Source organism: Miscanthus floridulus, chromosome 6 (genome assembly GCF_019320115.1).
Source record: "Miscanthus floridulus cultivar M001 chromosome 6, ASM1932011v1, whole genome shotgun sequence".
In the NCBI taxonomy this organism is placed as follows: Eukaryota; Viridiplantae; Streptophyta; class Magnoliopsida; order Poales; family Poaceae; genus Miscanthus; species Miscanthus floridulus.
Window position 1 is genome coordinate 139,493,536 of NC_089585.1, and position 19,918 is coordinate 139,513,453.

Below are 19,918 nucleotides of genomic sequence, written 5' to 3' on the forward strand. Positions count from 1 at the left end.
GAGCACGCGGCGGAGTGAACGGGAGAAGAAAATTTTGAACAAAGGTTAATTATAGTTCAGCAAGAACTGGGCTTGGAGTCGAACTAAAGCCCAATAAGGCTTGCCCATTCTAACTGGACAGCCCAGCCCATCTTTACAAAGATCACAGGCACCGTGTCCGTGAGTCCCGACCGCAAAATTCAAATCAGTTCAAGCTTCGAACCATTTCAATGGCGACCTGTTCTTCCCCACCCCTCCACCCCAAACCCTAGTACTCCCGATCCAGCAGCCGCCCCCCTCCATCCCGAGCCGAAAACCCTCTCGAAAATGGCGGCGCCGGCGCCGGCACCGGCGCCGATGCAGCTCAAGGTGCGTGTTCCGGAGAACGAGGAGGTCGCTCGCTGCCTCCACGAGAAGCGGCTGTCGATGAGGGAGCAGCCGGCCGGTTTCAAGGAGCACCTGGACCGCACGTTCGCCAAAGCCTACCGCAATGTGTGCGACGCCAGTGAGCCCATCCGGACTCTCAAGGAGTTCTCCAAGATCAAGTACCAATTCTTTTCTCCTACTTCCCCAATCCATTCTTTTTTGTCCGTTGCTGAGTGAATGCTGCATTGAGACAGGACAGGAGTTTGATTGAATTTTTTTTTGTGCGGTTAGTGTTGGTGGGAATTGAGATTCTCTTATTTGAGCTGTAGTTAGACAGGAACCGGATCTAATAAGCTGTGATTTCAGTAACATTTCAGGATTTCTGTGGTTAGCTTACTTTCATATTTTTGGGCTAATATCAGAAATTTGTGTCTGCATTGCTAATCAATTCTGTAGCTTTTGTTAGCCTACAAGCCACAATGTGCATTATGATTCTACATACATAAATTTTTTATAAACTCCTTTTTTCATGAAAGAAATATGCTACATTCTATTTGGTAATACAGTTCTGGACTTTTTGAATAATTTTGATTTACATAGCTGGATGTTTCTAATATTTTATCACTGTTTACAGTGGTGTGGGACCATGGTTAATACGTTGTATGAAAGGCTTCTTTCCAGAGTCCAACCAGGATTCTCCAACGAAAGGTAATGTAGCAGGAGAGTATGATAGCCATTTTCATGCTTAACTGGGTGTGTTTGAAAAGCCTTTCCTGCTTTTTCCTTTAGGCACCAATTCTCTCTTCTGTAGAATGTGAAATGGTTTTGTTTATTTTAACAGGAAAGAAAACAAGAGTACCAAAGTGCCCTAAGCCAAAGAAGAACACTGCTGCTGCTACTTCTCTTGGTAGCATTATGCTTGCTATTTCGATAGTATAATATCCATAAAAAAACATTATACTTCTTGTTTAATTCCAATACTTCTTTTGAAGGCAAGGGACCTCCTCCTAACTTAAATTGTCAGAATGTTCAGTTTACTCCATTTTCATCCCAAGGAACATTGGACCTGCAATCATATGGTGAAACGGTATGTTTGACTTTTCTATGGATAAACCATGTGCTGCAGTGCTGCACAGTACTGTACCTTTTAGAATTTTCAATCAGAATATACCGATTTTTTTTTGGTCCCAGGGTTCTTCTGACTTCAATATGCTAGACAAGGATGTTGTATCAATGGACAATTGTATACTGGCTATGCCACCTCGTCAATCAAGTGAAGAGTTTCTTGAAGCTTACGAGGTTGTTCTGATATTGGATGATCGTGAGAGTTTCGGGTTTGTATGACCGTATCCTACTCATATAAGCATTATATTTGTCCAGACACATCAAAATTTTGTTCTCATGATTGTTAAATTTTTGCATAGGTATTCCTCAAGAAAATTTGCTTCAAAAAAGGTTTCTGATAACATTGCTTCGCAGTTTAACGTACCTGTAGAGGTTAGTTATAAACTGACTCTGATTAAATTTTTCGTGGCCTACAATCCTACATACTGTTTCCTAAGTTCATAAATTTGTGGGGAACCTTGCAACTTGTATGATTGTAACTTGCTTATAAATATCTTGAACACAAGCCTGTTGGTGATGTACCAAATGTGTTTGTTCTTTTTTAACATATATAAAAAGAAGGGTTATGATGCTTATATTCATCATTTTGTGTTGTGTTCCGCAGAAAGTGATTATTCTTCTTCTGTTTGAACCTTGTCATCCAGGTTAAACGTTTGCCTGTAGGTGATGGCATTTGGATCGCTCGTCATAAAAAGTTTCTGACAGCGTATGTTCTAGATTTCATTGTTGAAAGGAAAAATGTTGCAGATTTAGGTAGCTCAATTAGAGATAATCGATACAAAGATCAGAAAACAAGGCTGCAGGTACTATATGAACTTGCATTGACTACTTGTTATTGTTATAGACAGTGTTTTCCTAAACGCTAAACGGTAAACAGTCGGTAAACTACCGTTTAGCCATTATTCGGGCAAAACGTCCTATTAAACGGGCTAAACGGCCAATTAAATGGGGTAAACGGGTGATTAAACGGAAACGGCGCACCACCGTGTAGCATTTACATGGTGTTTAAACGGGCTAAACGACCGTTTAGGCGAACAGTGGTTATAGACCTTGAATGTCATTTCCCTCTTCTCTGTACCTTCATTTTAAATTGTTAAATATTCCATGTCTCTGTTGTTACTTGTTTCTTGTGATGACCCCATTCGGTAGTTGAGTCTGGAAGCTAATCATTAAAAAAAACTTTAACTTTTTGTCGCTATTGTTTTTCATTTGCAAACGGTTCACCTATGCAGCAATGAAATTGATGGTTAATATCATGTGTGTGTTTAGCATCATTATCATTGTGGCAAATGTAGTAGTCTGTCAAAGAATTCTGTGTAACTTATTTTGCATGTCACGGTACTATCGTAGGTAGTGCTGTTATTAAAAATGGATGTTTTTTTAACTTTTGCTACGGTAGATGATGTGTAGAGAAATGCTGATAATGAGATGAGAGGGTATTTTGTCCCTTGGGGCAGTGTATTTGGTCTACCTTTTCTTGTGCTTTCTCTAATACAATGATGTACAACTCTCCTCCATGTTCGAGAAAACGATGATAAACGGCATGAGAAAACATATGCTTGGTCCTGGACAAAATGTTTTGTTGTCCTTATTTATTTGAGAAACAATATGATGAGATGCGTTCATTTGTTGTGCCTTGTAGAAATGCGGGTTAAAGAAGCTCATATATCTTGTTGAAGGTAATCCAAACACTTCAAAAGGATCAGCAGCAAGCATCAAAACAGCGTACAAGCACTGCTCATTTCACCTGAATTGATAATGTTAAATATTTCATATTACATGAATTATTTAAGAAAGCATATATGTGACCTTTTAGCTGTGCCATGTTGTTTATTTTCAGCTGCTTCACCACTGAGATTTTCGAAGGATTTGATGTTATCCGTACCAGTGGGTATACTGATACCATGAGAACATATGGTTATCTTACACTCTCAATAATTGATTACTACAGCATGAATTTCCACAGTCTTGCTAAAAGTGCATGTATATGCCCAACCTATGATGAGTTTGAGAGACAATGTCGTTGCCTTCAGAAGAAAACAGTGAGCCAAATATTTGCTCTGCAACTTATGCAGGTTACATGTCAATATAAGCCCTCTTTACAAAAGTTAGCCAGCTGCTTTATGTGATGTCATAGTTGAATATGAGATATTATCCTCATCGAACATACATGCAATGCAATGCAGGTGCCACAAGTAACAGAGAAAGTTGCATTAACTGTTATAGAGTTCTATCCAACTCTTTTCTCACTCGCAAGGGCGTACTCCATGCTTGTCAGTCTTCTCTTAGTTCTAATTTTCATTTTACTTTTCAAGTTACAACACTTACTCATTGTCATAACACTTGTGCATTGACATTTCTGTGAACTAAAATTTTACCTTTATGATTTTGAAGGAAGGTGATATCCATGCCCAAGAGGAGATGTTGAAGAACAAGAGCAAGATGATAAATGCAGGGGCTAGTAGAAACATCTTCAAGCTTGTCTGGGGTGATGGATGTCAATCTTCAGGGCTCAGTTTGGACTAACCGACTTAATTGAGTATATCACCACCTTGGTGATCTCGAGCCATATTTTTGTGTGGTTCACTAGCCCCTTATGCTCAGATATTCAATCGCAAGGCTTTCGTATTCTGAAGGCAAATGATCTAATTGAACATTGACCGTTTTGGAGCATGTAGTCACCATGAAAGTGTCTGAAAGTGCCTCCCTGTTGTGGTCTCCAGGTTGCACAAGATGCAATGTTCTTGGGATGAGATGTGTAGTGTTTCATTATCATCTGTTGACTTCTGCTCACTTGCTTGCATTATGAGATGTCTCTTGTTATCTTGTCGGGGGGTTTTCCTGTTTACACAGAAAATCGACCCTATAATATTGCAATTTGCATCCAGAGTTTTGATTTCATCCACGAGCTGAAAGCAGTCCTTGCCGGTTGTTTCAACTAAGTGTGCACATCTTTGCTTGAGCTGTTGAGCTTCTGATGTTGCCACGCCAGTAATGTAGCCTTGGAATTATTATTGTAATAATATGATGAAAATGTATGTGATCTGTAGAAATTACTGACAGCAGTACAAACTACTACCATCATTTTACTGCACTGGTATATTTGTTGAGCATGGCGGAGCATGTATAAGATTGAGATATCATAGCCTCGCGTCTTGTCATGTAATCAAATCACTAAGTAGCAGTCATAAGATTGCAAAATCAACAGCTGTGAAAGCTAATTGCTACTTCCCCATTGCAAATTATTATAGGTCTCTTTGGCTTAGGTTATAAATTTTATAATTTTGGCCAAGTTTTCTATACAAAAAATATCATCTACACTATCAAATAGATGCAATGTGAGAACATATTTCATGGTGCATTCAACGAAACTAATTTGATTGTAGACGGTTGTACACTTTTTATAAGACTTGGTTAAAGTCGGACCAGTTTGACTTGACAAAACTAAAGTGATCTATTAATTTATGTATTTAAAATTCTAATAGTAGCTCTTTCCTTTGTTATATGTCTTTTATTTAGTTCTTTTATTTGCTTTGAAAAAAGTCTATCTGACCTCCTCCACTTTTGTCAAAGCGTGAGCCACCTCCAACAATCGGAAAACCAGTTTTTTTTGTCATCGATTTTAAAATTGTCTGATTTTGCTTCCACGATAGTTTTGAAAGCAACTTTGGCTAACATGGCGCCACGTCAGTCACAAGTGAGATAGATCGACTTATATTGCCATATAGTCTTTAACTTATCAAAAAAAATATAGTTTTTTTAAAACTTATCTATTTTTTTCTTGAAAAAATATGCAATTAAAAAACGCAAGTCCGATTTAATCTTACAGCCCATTTGGGTCCCCAATTGAAATGCATTTCCATCATACTTGAGTAGGCACACTCGATAGTGCTCTTTCGATGGCGCCGTGGTTTAGGAACAAGTCTGCTTCGAAGGATGGGGCAGCGGGAGAGTAATAAGTAGTAGAACAAAATGGAAATGGACTCCACTTTTGAAGCCATGAATCTCACCTTGGTCTGGCGAGCTTAAATGGAATTGACTAGATTGTTCATTTCTTGTCTAAACAAAAAAAAAGGTTGCAACCATATCCACCTTCTGATCTTGAGTATAGAACTCAAAGTCACTTGGACCCGTCAACACAGATTAACTATAATAGATAAAAAGAATATCTACTAGTGGATTAACACAAAAAAAGACCATATAAGATTCAAATAGTTCTAAACTAGGCAACATAAGAAATAACATAATTTTAGAAAAAAGCTAAATTTGGTTTCGTACTTTTTTCGAGCCAAAGCAAGTGCCTGTTTAGTTCCCAAAATTTTGCAAAATTTTTCAAGATTCCCCGTCACGTCGAATCTTTGGACGCATGCATGAAGCATTAAATATAAATAAAAAACAAAATTAATTACACAGTTTAGACAAAATTCACGAGACAAATCTTTTAAGCCTAATTAGACTATGATTGGACACTAATTGACAAATAACAACGAAAGTGCTACAGTACCCTTTCCCAAAAAATTTCGCCAACTAAACAAGGAAGTTTTTTTAAGGAACAACTGAAGCAAGTTTTATATCATCTTTTTAAGATTAAATTAAGTCTAGGATTTTAATTGCATATCTTTCCAAGAAATATTTGGATATTTTTCTATGTTTTTTTGATAAAGTATATTTGACCTTCTTGAACTATCAATATGGTTTGACATTTTTTTTTCGTGGCTGACGTAGCGTCATGTTAGTCAAACCTGCTCTCAATCCTACATAGAGAGTAAAATTGAACGGTTTTGATAATAGAAGATAAAATAGCATAAAAATTCGATTTCTCATTCGAAGGAGGTGCGATTCAGATTTCAGCAAAGTCAGAGAGATGAAATGAACATTTTTCTTTTGTTTTTGATAAAAAGAGGCTGATGTGGTTCGTACTGGTGGGTTGGGTTTGAACATTGGGCCTGAAGCGTGAGCCCAACTAGGCCTGGCCTGCGATGCGTTGGAGTGAATGAACTTTGATCCTTGTCTGAGAAGCTCATCATCGTCATCAAAACTTCCAAAACCCGAAAACTCCAAACCCCCTCGAATCACCCCGCAATGGCGGGCTCTTCCTCCTTCCCGCTTAGAAACCCCAAACCCTAGCTTCGCGCACCGATTCCCGAATCCCCAATCCAGCTATCCGCCTCCACTGCCGTGCACCAATCCCCGAGCGATCACGATGCGGCCGCCGCCGAAGAAACCAAAGGAAGTGCAGCCGGTGCCGAAGCAACTCAAGGTGCATAACCCGGAGAATGAGCCCCTCTCTCGCTTCTTCCTGGAGAAGTGGCGGGCGATGATGCAGGAGCCGGACGGGCTCTCGCCGAACAACTACCTCGCCTTCGCCAAAGCCAACTGCAGCCTCTGCTCCTCCAAGGAGCCAATCCGGACCATCAAGGACTTCTCGAACGTCAAGTAACTATATACTTTTCTGAAATCCTTTCCATGAAAACCCCCGCCCCCCTCCTCCCTCTCTCTCTCATGGTATTGAAATGCCCCAGTTGAAGCTACCGTTTGATGGTTTTTGTTTCGTGCCAAGCGGATGCCTTGTTTTGGCGAGGATGTTTCATTTGGAGCTGACATTACAGAGAAAATGGTAGTTGAAGGCTCGTTTCTGCTTACTCCTAATGGTTGAATACCCTAAGACGAATGAATTGGTTTGTAATTTTCCGTGTAGACATGTTCATTTCACTAATTGGTATTCTAGGTACATCCGCAGTTCTAACAGGCTTAACAGCTGTATACTGGTAGACATGCGAATTTGTTTGTAGTTTTGGCATGTAGTGAATAGTGATGTAGCTGTGTTCTTATCTAATCGGAAGTGAGGGCTCATCCCCGTTCTGGTTGACTTGAACACCTCAGGAACTCGCTGGTTATTTTTAAATTTTAGAATGTAACATCGTATATTTGAGCCTGCAATGTTCAGTTACTATGGAAGGTCTGCTAGGCTGCTATATCGACATTGTGATTTCTCACCCAAACATAATCCATTAGAAACCAGAAACCACCATTTCTTGTTAGATTTGAAATTTCTTTTTTCAACCTAGTGCTATCTTATAAATGAGGGTCTGACTTCTGAACTTTGCTGTATCATAAGGCATTTTTTCAATGTAGTGTTGCATCATAAAGTGTATCTTTATTGTGCTTTACCATTGTTGTCAGGGGTGTGGGACCATGGCTCATACAACATATGAAAAGTTTCTTTGCAGAGTCGAATCAGGATTTATCTCCTGCAAAAGGTAATGTTTCACTATTTTTATGGTTGACCATGAGTTCTTTGAAAACCCTCTTTCTCTGAATGGCGTCATTTGTTGTTATAGGAAAGAAACCAAAAGGGACAAAAAGTTATTTACCAAGGAAGAACACTGCTGCTTATGCCATACTAATAACACTCCTTAGGTATGATTTCTTGAGGTATATACCGTATATGTTGTCTACAAAAGACAACTGTATTTTTAGTAGGGAGGTTGAATACTGATGTTTATTCATAGGGGGCAGGAGAAAAGATACCTAAGTTTTCAAGAAAATATTTAAGATAATATAACAATGGAATTTTCCCATAGGGCAAAGGCTAACGGGAAAGATTTTATGATGAAACAAGAGCTTATTGATGCTGCTGAAGCCAGTGGCCTGTCACGAGACGCGATTGGGTACTCTTTCTCAGTGATTTCCTGCTGTTTTGGTACTCCTGCTATGTTTGACGTTTTACTAAGTAGCTACTTTTCATTTTAATCAGTCCAAATAAAAGTAAAGCAAAACAGAGTTACGGGAAGGACTGGTACACTGGTTGGAGCTGCATGAAGACACTGCTCTCTAATCGACTTGTCACCAAGTGGAGTAACCCAGCAAAGTAATACACGACATTCTCATTTTCCATTTGTGTGGGTCCTATACACTCATTCCACAGTTATTAATTTTTTTGGCAAAGTAATACTTGACTGTACAAAAGGTTACACACTTACACATAAATCCTCATGATATAAGTAAATGTAGAGAAACAAACCCCACAGCTTGTTATAAGTACAAATTTCATATAGGTATATCTTTTGGCTCTGCAATTTGCTGCTGCATTACACAGCATGATGGCATCAATGCTAGCATTACACACTGTTAAAACGATCTGTAAAGAATCCAGCAGATTTGCTCCCAAGGGCTAGAGACATTATCACATCAATATTTTTTCTTTTTTGTTTGAAGGAGGAAACTCAATATGCTAACACAATAAAGTGATTTTGTATACTAGCAAATAAATTGGCCATTTCATATTAGATTTTGCTGTGGGCATTTGGAAGCCTAATGATCTCTTTCCTTCTGCAAATGGTATTGGAAGATTTTATTTAAGGTTAACTACAGTATAACATTAACTCTATCATGGGTTAGTGGACCTGTAAAGGCCGCAATAGGTGCAACACCAGCATGATTCTTAGACCTACCATCTTTTTTGTCATACAAACTGGATCCCATTCTGATCCATCTTGGTATTTAGTTATCTCCTCTGGTACAATGGTCTTTTATTTTGTGTCCACTTTTTATCATGTGCAGTAGTTGAAGGGGAAGGCACATTATGTATCTACTTTGGTTTTTGTTATAAGGCATCCACATTCTTTTGAGATGCTAAACATTGGTTGGAGCTGACTAGGTGAGTTTTGTAGGTATATGCTAACTCAAGAAGGGGAAGGCACTGCGCGTGAATGTCTTTCACGGTCTGGATTAGATGATTCTCACGACACATCTGCTATGAATCCTTCTGTTGCCAGGCACAGTCCTGAGCTTGTCAATGGCAGTTCTCTGACAAAAAAGAAGAGCAGTTGCTACCGTCAAGTTCAAACTACTGTAAGGACTACCTTTTTTCAAAACTGCTTTTGTTTCCCGTGCTAACAATAAGATACATACACAGACCATTTCACAGATTCTTCTGTATGTTTAGGTATGATGAAAGACATAAAGGCGTGCTCTGGTAGTCTTCTTCAGTTATTATTTGATGAAGTTTTCCGTTTTTATGTTCTAGCCTTCTGTCTTGGTCCTGGTCTGACACAAACAAAAGTACTTTTCAGTTTTCAAACATCAATAGCAGAGCGATGTTTAACTATCAAAACATTACTTAAAAGCACGTAGTCTTTCATATATTTAGTTTAGTCTACATACTTACATGCTCCGGCAGAATATTGTAGCTACAACAATAATGTGACACCTGACAAGGAAATAATTTCGATTCTTTAAAATCTTTTTTGTCCATGCGAGCTATATGTATTCCCTGAGGTTAAACCTTTTACAATTTATAAGGTGGTTTTCTAACTTTCTTTTTTTCTTAATTACAATTCCTTCTTATAATAAAATGATACCCCTCATCGAATATGTGACTGTAGATTTACTTGCACTAGTAATTTAAATATACTGTTTACACACAGTTGATATAATTTCAGCTAGTATTTCAATTTCTTGGTATATTTTTCCATAATTGTAGATCTACAATACATTCGTAACTTATGGTTTCTCTATCATGTGTAGAATTATGAAGGAATCATCTGCTGTGATTCAGATTCAGATTCTGATTCAGAAGAGCCATGTGGAAAGAACATTCCCCTAAAAGGTTTCAATTGGTTTTCTGTTCATATCACATAAGTTCTTGTAGAATTATGCTTACTTTTTTGTTCCACTGCTCTATTTTATTCTGGCTACTAGTTGCGTATTCTAAAAATTTTACCGAAAGGAGTGTTCTACCAAAACTGAAAACATGCAATCCTGTTCTATGGATATCACTACGTTTTCTATTTAGATTGTACAAAAATATCGAAACATTAGTGTCATTCCCTACCAATCTTCCTGGTTGATTCATATACTTCAATGCAGGCAAGGAGCCTATTACTAGTTGTGGACTGCCAGATATTCCTCTTCCATTCCAAGGAACACCCGAGCTGCAATCTTCTACAATGGTATGCTTGACTTTTGATGGAGAAACTTTCTCGATAAACCTTCTTTTTCCTTAAAATTTTCAATTCAAACATACTGTTATTCTGCATCTTCTGCTGCTAGGGTTCTGCTAAACTAGCTATGCCACCTCGTCGGGCCAATGAAAACTTCCTTGAAGCTTATGAAGTTATTTTAATATTGGATGATCGTGAAAAATTCGGGTCTGTATCATCATATCCGACTCTCACAAAGAAATTTTGTATCTACTTTTGTATAGTTGTAGTTATCTTTGATCTTAGGTGGGATATCTCATTCAATGATATTAAAAGAAAAATGGCCCTCTGCTGTTCATTTTCCATAATTTGTTCAAATTATCATGTGGAAGGTTACCTTATGCAATGTTTGTAACCTTGATACAAGTTTCATTGGTTATGACTGGTCTGGTTTACCATTCTACTCCCTCCGTTCCAAATAATAATACGTTTTGGCTTTTCTAGATACATTGCTTTTACTGTTCATCTGGACACAGTGTATATCTAAGTGCATAGCAAAAGTCATGAATCTAGAAAAGCCAAAATGTCTTATAATTTGGAACGGACGGAGTATTTTGTACGAAACTGTAATATATGACTTGACTTCCATAGGTTCATAGATTATTAGAGAAAAAAATGATGTTTTGTTATTTTTTTAAAAAATAATCTTGTTACGACTGCTCTGCATTGTTTTTTGTTGGAATTCAATATATTTTCTCTGCATGGAATTGGTTCTCATGTATTTTATTTGTGTAGTTGGATGTGCCATCATTGGAATTTAATGTGTTTGCTTTGCGTGGAATTGGGTTCTTATATTTGTTATCTGTTTGTGCAGGTCTCGTTCAAGAAAAGTTGCTGATAACATTCGTTCGCAGAGCCATTTTGGTGTAGAGGTTAGTTGGGATCAGAGTTTGCGCACTCTTCTATATCATGTCCTACTTTCTCTCTGCTGTAGAAATGAAAATGGGGGCATAGTTATACTGATTAGGGATATCTCATATATGATGCCAAACCTAGAGCCCAGAGCTTGACACGCAATTTCATTTGCCACTACATTTTCCCGCTTCATGTTTATGCCTCTATTACATAGTTTGTTTCAAAATGTGCCATTGGAGTCCTAATTCCTTCAGCCAAGGATCTTTGAAAAAATATTAAAAAACTCTTAGAAATGAAAAAAAGGGAGAATGACATTAAATACAGTGAAATTTTGGTAGAAATAAGAAGATAACTTGGTTGATATTTTTGTCTGTTTCAACCTCATGCTCGCAGCCTAGAGTGTTTGCTTCCTTGTGCTCAAGGTGGCAGGTGGCATCAATGTCTAATGTCACATTGTGGACAGTGTTGCAAGTCATTGGATTAAATTTATTTGTATAAATGTCTAGAATTTATCCTCTTGGATATAGTTTTTGTTCTTTTTTAACATAAGAAAGGTTGAGGTGTGATGCTTGATTGATTCGTATGCGTAATGTGCCAGAGAAAGTGGTGTTGATTCTTCAGTTTGGACCTTGTCCTTCAGGTTAGACAGTTACCTGTGGGAGATGGTATTTGGATTGCCCGTCATAAGGAAGATCACACAGAGTATGTTCTGGATTTCATTGTTGAAAGGAAAGAGGTTATGGATTTAGATGGCTCAATTGAAGACAACCGATACAAAGATCAGAAATTCAGGATGCAGGTGCCTTCTGAACTTGCATTTGCTTCTGCTGTTGTTATAACTTATAAACCTTGAACCTTCACTTCTTTTTCCTTATTTGTACATTCAGCTGATGACACTTATACTATTATTATTTCCTTTTTATTCTTTTATTTGTATTTTTTCCTTTCTGTTGGTGTCTCATGTTGGGTTTTATCTCTAGCCTACCCCAACTTTCGTAGGACTGAAAGGCTTTGCTGTTGCTGTTATGTTTATTGGTGAATTACCTATGCTGCAATTAGATTGATGTGTAAAATCATTTGTGTTTGGTGCCATGATCTCTTATGTGGCAGTCATTGAATTGAAAGACTATAATGTCATATATTTTGAACCGAAAGAAATGTCGAATTTGATAAGGAGTGCTCCAATTTGAGTTGCATTTTTGCACCTGCTGGATGTGAGGATGTCATTGGCCAGTCCAATATGTCCCTGTTCTAACCTTTCACAGAGGTTATGTTTTATTCTTTTGTTACCTTGAATTTAAAGGCATAAAGTATCTCATCCCTGGCAATGACATGACAAAGGGTATGGTGACTTAAACTTAAGCATGAATCTATAAATTGTAAACCTTGTCACTGACATTGTGTCTGTTACATAAAAAAAACATTGTGTCTGTTGTCCATGTTGATGGATCTGCAGAGCTTATCAAGTTCCTCTAGCATATATTGTTTATTTTAGCCACAGCTTGACGCGATACTTTCATTTGTTATTCCTTTGTAGAAATGCGGGCTGAGGAAGTTGATATATCTTGTTGAAGGTGATCCAAACCGTGCACCACAGAGGGTTAAAACAGCGTATGTACACTGCTCAGTCACCTGAGCGATCAATATAATGCTGACAGTGATACATTTAACCCTTAGTTTACACCTTGTTACTATTATTCTTCCCACTAATATGTGATGTCAATATTTGTTAACTATGGAATATAATATTTGGGGCATAAGATGTATGGTTTTTTTAATTGCTTTGCCATTTATTTTCAGCTGTTTCACCACTGAGATTGTCGATGGATTTGATGTTCAGAGAACTACTGGGTTTGCTGATACTCAGAAGAGATATATTGATCTTACGCATTCAGTAATAGCATACTATGATGCAAGTTTCTCGATTGTTGGTAAAACTTCTCATGTTTGCCCAACCTTTGATGAGTTTAAGAGAAAGTGTTGTGAGCTTAAGAAGGAAACAGTGAGCGACATATTTGCCCTTCAGCTTATGCAGGTAACTTGGCAATACTTAAGAAAGTTAGTCAGCTGGTTCATTCGATGTCATGGTTGAATGCAAATTTGTCATGAACGAATATAAATACAATGCAGGTGCCAAAAGTAACAGAAGAAGCTGCACAAGCTGTTGTAGAGCTCTATCCAACCCCTTTCTTACTGGCAAAGGCATACTCGATACTTGTAAGTCCTCTGCCTACTAAATGTTTTGTTTCCATTTATACAGGTCACAATTGTTACTCATGTTCAGAACAAAATGGCTGCAGTACATTCCATCTCCTTTTTGTTGCAGTGCTATTGTGTCCCGTAAAATACTTGTAACACATCTGTGAACCAGAGCTAACCTTCGCCATGTTGTAGGATGGTGATATCCCTGCACAAGAGAAGATGTTGAAGAACAAGAACGAGATGGTAAATGCAGGAGCAAGCCGAAACATATTTCACTTTGTCTGGGGTGATGGAGGAAATACTCTGGACCCAGTTCCGAACTAACTGAACTTGCTGGCTTATGTGTCACCGCCTTGGTGATCTTGGCGCCATCTTTTGTATAGCTCACTAGCTAGCTCTGCTATCTCCAAGATTTAGCCGCAAGGCTCTCATGTTATGAAGCAAATTATGCCGTAGAACACTAAAGATCTCGGAGGATGTAGTCACTAGGAAAAGCCTTGACATAATTCCACGTCGCGTTTAGAGTACTCTGCTGTGGTGTCGTGATTGTACAGTATGGGAGTATCGTGGAATGAAGTGGACTCTTCATCACTCTTGGATTATGTGGTCGGGGTTTCATAAATATCGCTTACCCGGTTGTCTGGATTATGTGCTGTCTCGAGCTACCTCGGGGCTTTGTTTGAGTGTTAGTCGACAGGATAGCATAAATATCGCAGTGTGCCTACAGCCTACAGTGTATGGGTTCACTTCATCATCCATGTGCTGATATCAACAATAATCCATGGTCGGCGCCTTGTCTGGTCGGTGTTTGATGTCTGTTTGGTCATCTTTGGCTGAGAGGCCCTCCTCCTACAATGATCAGGTAAACAGAGTGTTGTTTTGGTAGCTTTTGATTCGAGCGTGAATCTCACGTCGACTTGGGATGGGCGGGTGGCTGCCATGCCATTCGTCTTGGTGCAGTGCAGTGAAAGGACTGCCGCTGGGTGCTGGAGATGTAGCAAGGACACTGGCTGGCAAGCTGGGGCAACGGATGGATGCTACGTCATCGACTGATACATATACGGCGGCGCACCAGAATCAGGTTGCATTCCAGTATCTTATATATCCCTGTTGCAGCCGTAAGCAGTGCGTAAAAATGTACAGTTAGATAATATAATTGCTAATCTGGTCAGCATGCCTTGGTTGCCCCTCCTAAATTTTAGTCGTGGTCCCATCGGAATTTTGACACATGCATGGAGTATTAAATATAGACTAATTACAAAACTAATTATATAGTTTACGACTAATTTACGAGACGAATCTTTTGAGCCTAATTAGCCCATGATTTGACAATGTTTTGCTATAGTAAACATGTGCTGATGACGGATTAATTAGGCTTAAAAATTTCGTCTCGTGGAATATTGATGGATTATGCAATTTGTTTTTTTTATTAGTATCCGAACACCTTATGTAAAATTCTCCCGACATATTTCCTAAATTTTAGTAGCCGGATCCAAAAGAGTACTCGCTAGCAAAACGGCAGTAGCATGGACACCGGATGGCGGTTTTGAATGAATATTGAATATAGCAATAACGGCGGAAACAGAAAACAAAAATAGATCGCGTGCGAACAGCACCGGGCAGCAGCATACCGCTTTGGCGAGTGGCGGCAGGCAGACGCAGGCGTGCCGCGTCGCGACACCAGCCGGCTTTAATCCGGTACAAATCAACAGAGAGCGTAGGAATACGACGCCTGCTGCTGTCTGCTGATCCACGCCGCGCCACGGGTCCAAGCGAGCGACGCCAGAACAAAAGGATGCCTTGGCAGCTGCTGTCCGTCCAAACCAAAGCAAGAGCCGCTTCCGCTTGTCGCCGCGCCGCGCCCGAACCAACCCCGCCACACGCATCCAAGCCACGGGTCCGCTTCCGTTTGTTTGCTGCTGCTGGTGGCGTGCGTCCATGCCATGCGTCCCCGTCCGTCCGTCCAAGGGCATGGCAGGGCAGGACAAGGCGGGCGGGAACGAGAACAAGCCAGCGGTCGCGGTCGCGGTCGGAGGGCAATCAAAGCAAGCAGCCGAGGTCAGGTCAGGTGGGGCGGCGTGGAGCGGTGATGAGAATGGCAGGCCGTGTCCGATGTGCGCAAGCGCAAGCGCAGGGGTCCAAGGAGGTGCGGGGGGGCTGAAATGGCCGCGTGTGATGCGTCCAAGGCATCGGTTTCCGCGTGCCAACGACGCCCAAAGCCCCAAAGCCAAAAGCAAGCACCGCGACAAGGCGCAAGGCGCCACGGTACGGGCCAACTCGCGTGCACGCCTGCTTGTTTGCCACCACGAGTTGCTTGCGGTACCGCGGCCCATACCCATCCATGATCCAGCCATATCTACACGGCCTGGATGGACCTGACCTGCTCCCTCCTAATCCTAACTCTGTCTCGTTCTGTTCGCTTCTGTCTTGTTCTGTTCGTTTCGCTTGGCCTTTGGCAAACATATTCTATCTGCGATCTATGGAGACCATCAAACAAATAAACTAGCTTAACCTCACTCGCCTAGTTTCAGCCCATCATCACTCATCGGTCACGCTAACGCTATATCCTATGATTATCTTATTGCTAGTAGTAGCAGTAGCAGTAGGGTGTTAGTTGCTTCATGAATACTACTAACACAACGACCTAGCTACTACTATGCTTATGAAATTAATCATGAAGGTTATTATAAGCCGCGTCTGCCGCTGCCGGCCCCGATATATTCATTTGGTTATGTGTTGCATTCTCATCCCACGCATGTTAAGAAGAAAATATACACGCCAATTGTTTAAAGTCATCTCAGAAAATAACATGTTGCCGTACCCTGTACATATCTATTGCAGTTGCAGGCAGCGATAAATCCCAAGCAAGAAAATGCAAGTGACGACCTCATCGCAGATCGACTAATCTATTCTAGAACCTACCCACAAGAGATTAGTAGACGACAGGCAATATCTTTGTCTTAAGCCAGTAGTACAGAAAAACTAATGAGAACAATTGTGGCATGAAAGCAAAGATTGGAGCGGTACGTAGCTTGATGCCTTGTCCTTCCTTCCTGTTCCTGGGAGAAAAATCCAAGATCTTGGTTTGGTTCCAACGACGCCACGCGATACTTTGGACCAGACACCTGCGATGGGGACAAAATTTGCTTCAAATTAAACTTGAAGGTCGTCGTTGTTAATTACGCACACTATTCTACACCCCATGTGGTCAAAATCAGACACCTCACCTCACCGCCTGCAGACGACGACTTGCTGTTCCTGGAGGGAAATTACAGAAAAAACGGTGTGCATTCATACGAGAAGGCGGAAGACCAAAGAGGATCGGAAGCTAGCTAGCTAATACTCCAAGGAAGCTAAGTGCTGATAATTAAGGATTCAATGCATGTAACGTATACAGATCTAACAGATGATAGCCTGGACAAAGTTAAGTTCCACTAGGAAAGTCCTAGGGGTAGAACCGACGACGACCTTATAAATTGTAAATTGTAATAAACGAAAGAAAAGGCATGTGGTTAGTTAAGGTAGGCGTGTTCTTCCTCTCCAGATGCTAATAAAGTACTAATGACATCGTACAGGCGTCTGTACTGTGTGTATGAAAAGATGTTGAATTGCTTGGCTGACGACTTGTAGCGATCGACGGGTCGTTGCATGCATAGCATGCTGTTGGTTTTCACTAGTAGTGGACCTTGGACAGGACTAGAGCAGCACTACGTAGAGATGACGCACGCTCATGCGTGTGTGTCGGTGTGCAGGTGCAGCAAGCCACACGATGACACGTACGATTGCATTGCATTTTTTTTTTTTTTTGAAACTAAAACGGGGGGAGAGTTTCCCCACCAAATTCATTCCAAAACCAAGCCAACACTCCAGTTAACTGGAGTGAGCAAAAGCAGTAACAGTACAGGCAAGGAGGTAGTCCCGCCAGCCATCGAGGCTGTTTACAAGATCAGGTTTAAGGCACTTGCGCCAGATTACTGGATCATCACAAACTCTAGAAATAACAACTCGACTACAAGAATTCTCATTCCGGAAATTTTCACCGTTTCTATCATCCCACAGTCTCCAAAGGATCGTCAATTGCAAGCATGTGTATATATCTAGTACAGTAGTAGCGCAGTAGCCATCGCCGTAGACAGATGGATGGAGCATCGACGACGACACATGCAGGCAGTATGCACGGCGCGTCCGGCCGGTCCAGACCTTGGCCACACACGTGTGTTCCAGGCCGGCCCCTGCTTGGCCTCTGCCTATAGGATTTTTTTTTATTTTTAACGCATTTTTTAAACTAATTTTAAAACTAACACTGTTTATTTTTTTTTTCAAATCTAACACTTTTGGCCGCGTCTATTCGCACGGCGCGGCGAATTAACGCTGCCGCGCCATGTATGGGGGCGCGGCGAGGCTACCTACGTGGCAACGACCAGGACCACTGATCGGTGACGTGGCTAGCTCTGTCGCGCCACCGATCAGAGCGCGGCTGTGACGCGCCACGCATCACGGCGCGGCAGTGACGCGCCACTCGCCAGGGCACGGTAGAGCCAAATATAGGCCCGCGGCTCAGTCCCTTTTCTCCCTCTCTGTTTCACTCTGCGCCGCACAGCAGCCGCCTCCATGCCGCCCTGCCCCCGCCGCCGCGCCTCCTAGCCCGCACCGCCGCGCCATTGCCTCCCGGCTCCCCCACGACCGGCCGACGAATTTTCCTCCCTTGCCGTTCTCCTCCCTACCTTCCCCAAAGCTCCTCCTCGGCCTTGTCAAGGTAGTGAAGCTCCTCATCGGCCTCCACGGTGGATCGAATGATTTGAATGAGTAGTTAGGGTATGGAGAAAAATATGAGTTCGTTAGAACGTTTGATTGAAGGATTAGGATTAGGATTAGGATTGCCAATGTTAAGGTTTTTTGGTTAGTTAGAATTATGATTACCATGTATTTTGCTTGTTTGAGTTTGCATCTCAACTTTTATATGTGAATAAATATATGGACACACTACTGATGTACCAAATTTTATTTTTCACTGACCATAGTTTTTATATAGTTTTCATGTTTGCATCTAAGATAGAGTTTGCACCAAAGTGTAGGTTATATTTTATTTGTTGTAATGCAAATGGTTCTCATTGACATTAATTTGTGATGTTTTGATTTTTGTTTGTTAAATTACAACCGTTTTGTTAGATGCAAGAAATGTATCGGGAGGAGTTTTGGCGAAAACGGGGTTTTCTCGAGAATTATACCCCCGACGCGTTTAGCAAAGATGCCCCGTCCCTCCTGACCTCCCTGTCCCTAACTGTGACTGTGGTTTCCCGGCCGACGTGTTTCAATCGAGACATCCAGACACAGTGCGCGCGTTGCTTCTACACATACAGTCGTTTTAATATAAGTAATTATTTCCACTATCTTTTTTTCTTCATTTGTATAAGTAGGCGACTAATATTTTGTTGAAATCTTTTTGTGGTAGGACCATGAGAGGTGCCTTTTTTCAGTGGATTGACGGTGCAGACAAGTTTGACTCTAGGTACTTCCTTTTCGACGATTGGTGTAGAGGGAGACATCCACGTGAGCACTTTCAGCGGTGGGTTCCACCTCCTACCCCCCGCCAATGACGGCTAAGGAGAAGTACCTAGCCGCAGTTAGACGACTCGAGGAACCTCCTCTGTGCGAATGCGGAGATCGAACTGTGATAAACCCTAAGAATACGTTGGAGTTTGTATGTCCGAACAAACACGAAGTAAGTGGAAAGTGTATATGTTTAGCTCTATATATGTGCGTGTACTAATGTATTCTCTTGTAACGTTATGGATTTGCGAAATGTCGTTTCAATGAGTGGCTCTACGGTCCTAAGAATCAATGGTCGGAGCCACCAAAGGCAAAGGAAAAGAAGAAAGAAAAGTTAATTTACAAAGCACCTCCAGTCAAGTGCGAATGTGTTGTTAAATCCAACTACGGTCTACTCCCTTCAGAACTTGGAATATGCCATTATTGCAGCCATATGGTTGACTATGATGAGATTGGTTATTTTTGTGTTAAACATGAAATCGTATTTTGTTTCTTTTGCTAAGTCATATATGATATAATTTTTTGTTTAAACAGAGCACTAGGAAATGCAGGAGGGAATGTTATGCTGGTGCGGGCGCGTGCAGGCGCGGCGGGCGGGCGCGGCAGGCGGCAGGCGGCAGGCGACGGGCGTGGTGGGCAGGGCGGTGGCGTGGTGCGGCGGGACTGGGCCGTGGGCCTATATTTGGCTCTGTCACGCCCTGGCGAGTGGCGCGTCACTACCGCGCCGTGATGCGTGACGCGTCACAGCCGCGCCCTGATCAGTGGCGCGGCAGAGCTGGCCACGTCACCGGTCAGCGGCCCTGGTCACTGCCACGTAGGCAGCCTCGCCGTGCCCCCATACATGGCTTGGTCAAAAG

At 41.2% G+C, this 19,918-nt stretch overlaps 2 protein-coding genes across 3 annotated transcripts; both read left to right on the forward strand.

Annotated features, from left to right (window-relative positions):
- The first annotated feature begins 200 nt into the window (after window positions 1-200).
- On the forward strand, window positions 201-4,599 carry LOC136459883 (crossover junction endonuclease MUS81-like). Of its 2 annotated transcripts, none has more exons than XM_066459737.1 (11): window positions 201-524; window positions 980-1,053; window positions 1,187-1,252; window positions 1,338-1,432; window positions 1,537-1,679; window positions 1,770-1,842; window positions 2,115-2,273; window positions 3,113-3,195; window positions 3,311-3,545; window positions 3,657-3,743; window positions 3,865-4,599. In XM_066459737.1, exons 1-11 carry the CDS (start codon window positions 307-309, stop codon window positions 3,994-3,996), a joined length of 1,365 nt encoding a protein of 454 aa, XP_066315834.1. In that variant the 5' UTR covers window positions 201-306; the 3' UTR covers window positions 3,997-4,599. The 2 variants fall into 2 exon arrangements, with proteins under 2 accessions (XP_066315834.1, XP_066315835.1); XM_066459738.1 differs by having other exon boundaries at window positions 3,311-3,512.
- A 1,942-nt stretch (window positions 4,600-6,541) lies between these two features.
- On the forward strand, window positions 6,542-14,144 carry LOC136459884 (crossover junction endonuclease MUS81-like). Its single transcript, XM_066459739.1, has 15 exons — window positions 6,542-6,906; window positions 7,654-7,730; window positions 7,812-7,890; window positions 8,055-8,141; window positions 8,228-8,341; window positions 9,144-9,324; window positions 10,000-10,081; window positions 10,342-10,424; window positions 10,525-10,622; window positions 11,269-11,326; window positions 11,950-12,108; window positions 12,847-12,920; window positions 13,110-13,344; window positions 13,440-13,526; window positions 13,704-14,144. Exons 1-15 carry the CDS (start codon window positions 6,674-6,676, stop codon window positions 13,833-13,835), a joined length of 1,779 nt encoding a protein of 592 aa, XP_066315836.1. The 5' UTR covers window positions 6,542-6,673; the 3' UTR covers window positions 13,836-14,144.
- The last annotated feature ends 5,774 nt before the right edge of the window (window positions 14,145-19,918 follow it).

What these genes read in the sequence shown, in the direction of transcription:
- LOC136459884 (XM_066459739.1), top strand. Translation starts at nt 6,674, where the DNA reads ATGCGGCCGCCGCCGAAGAAACCAAAGGAAGTGCAGCCGGTGCCGAAG. An exon ending in AAGGACTTCTCGAACGTCAA is followed by an intron (nt 6,907 to 7,653) that starts GTAACTATATAC and finishes CATTGTTGTCAG; the next exon opens with GGGTGTGGGACCATGGCTCA. An exon ending in TTGCCCTTCAGCTTATGCAG is followed by an intron (nt 13,345 to 13,439) that starts GTAACTTGGCAA and finishes AATACAATGCAG; the next exon opens with GTGCCAAAAGTAACAGAAGA.
- LOC136459883 (XM_066459737.1), top strand. Translation starts at nt 307, where the DNA reads ATGGCGGCGCCGGCGCCGGCACCGGCGCCGATGCAGCTCAAGGTGCGT. An exon ending in CCAGGATTCTCCAACGAAAG is followed by an intron (nt 1,054 to 1,186) that starts GTAATGTAGCAG and finishes TTATTTTAACAG; the next exon opens with GAAAGAAAACAAGAGTACCA. An exon ending in TGCAATCATATGGTGAAACG is followed by an intron (nt 1,433 to 1,536) that starts GTATGTTTGACT and finishes TTTTGGTCCCAG; the next exon opens with GGTTCTTCTGACTTCAATAT.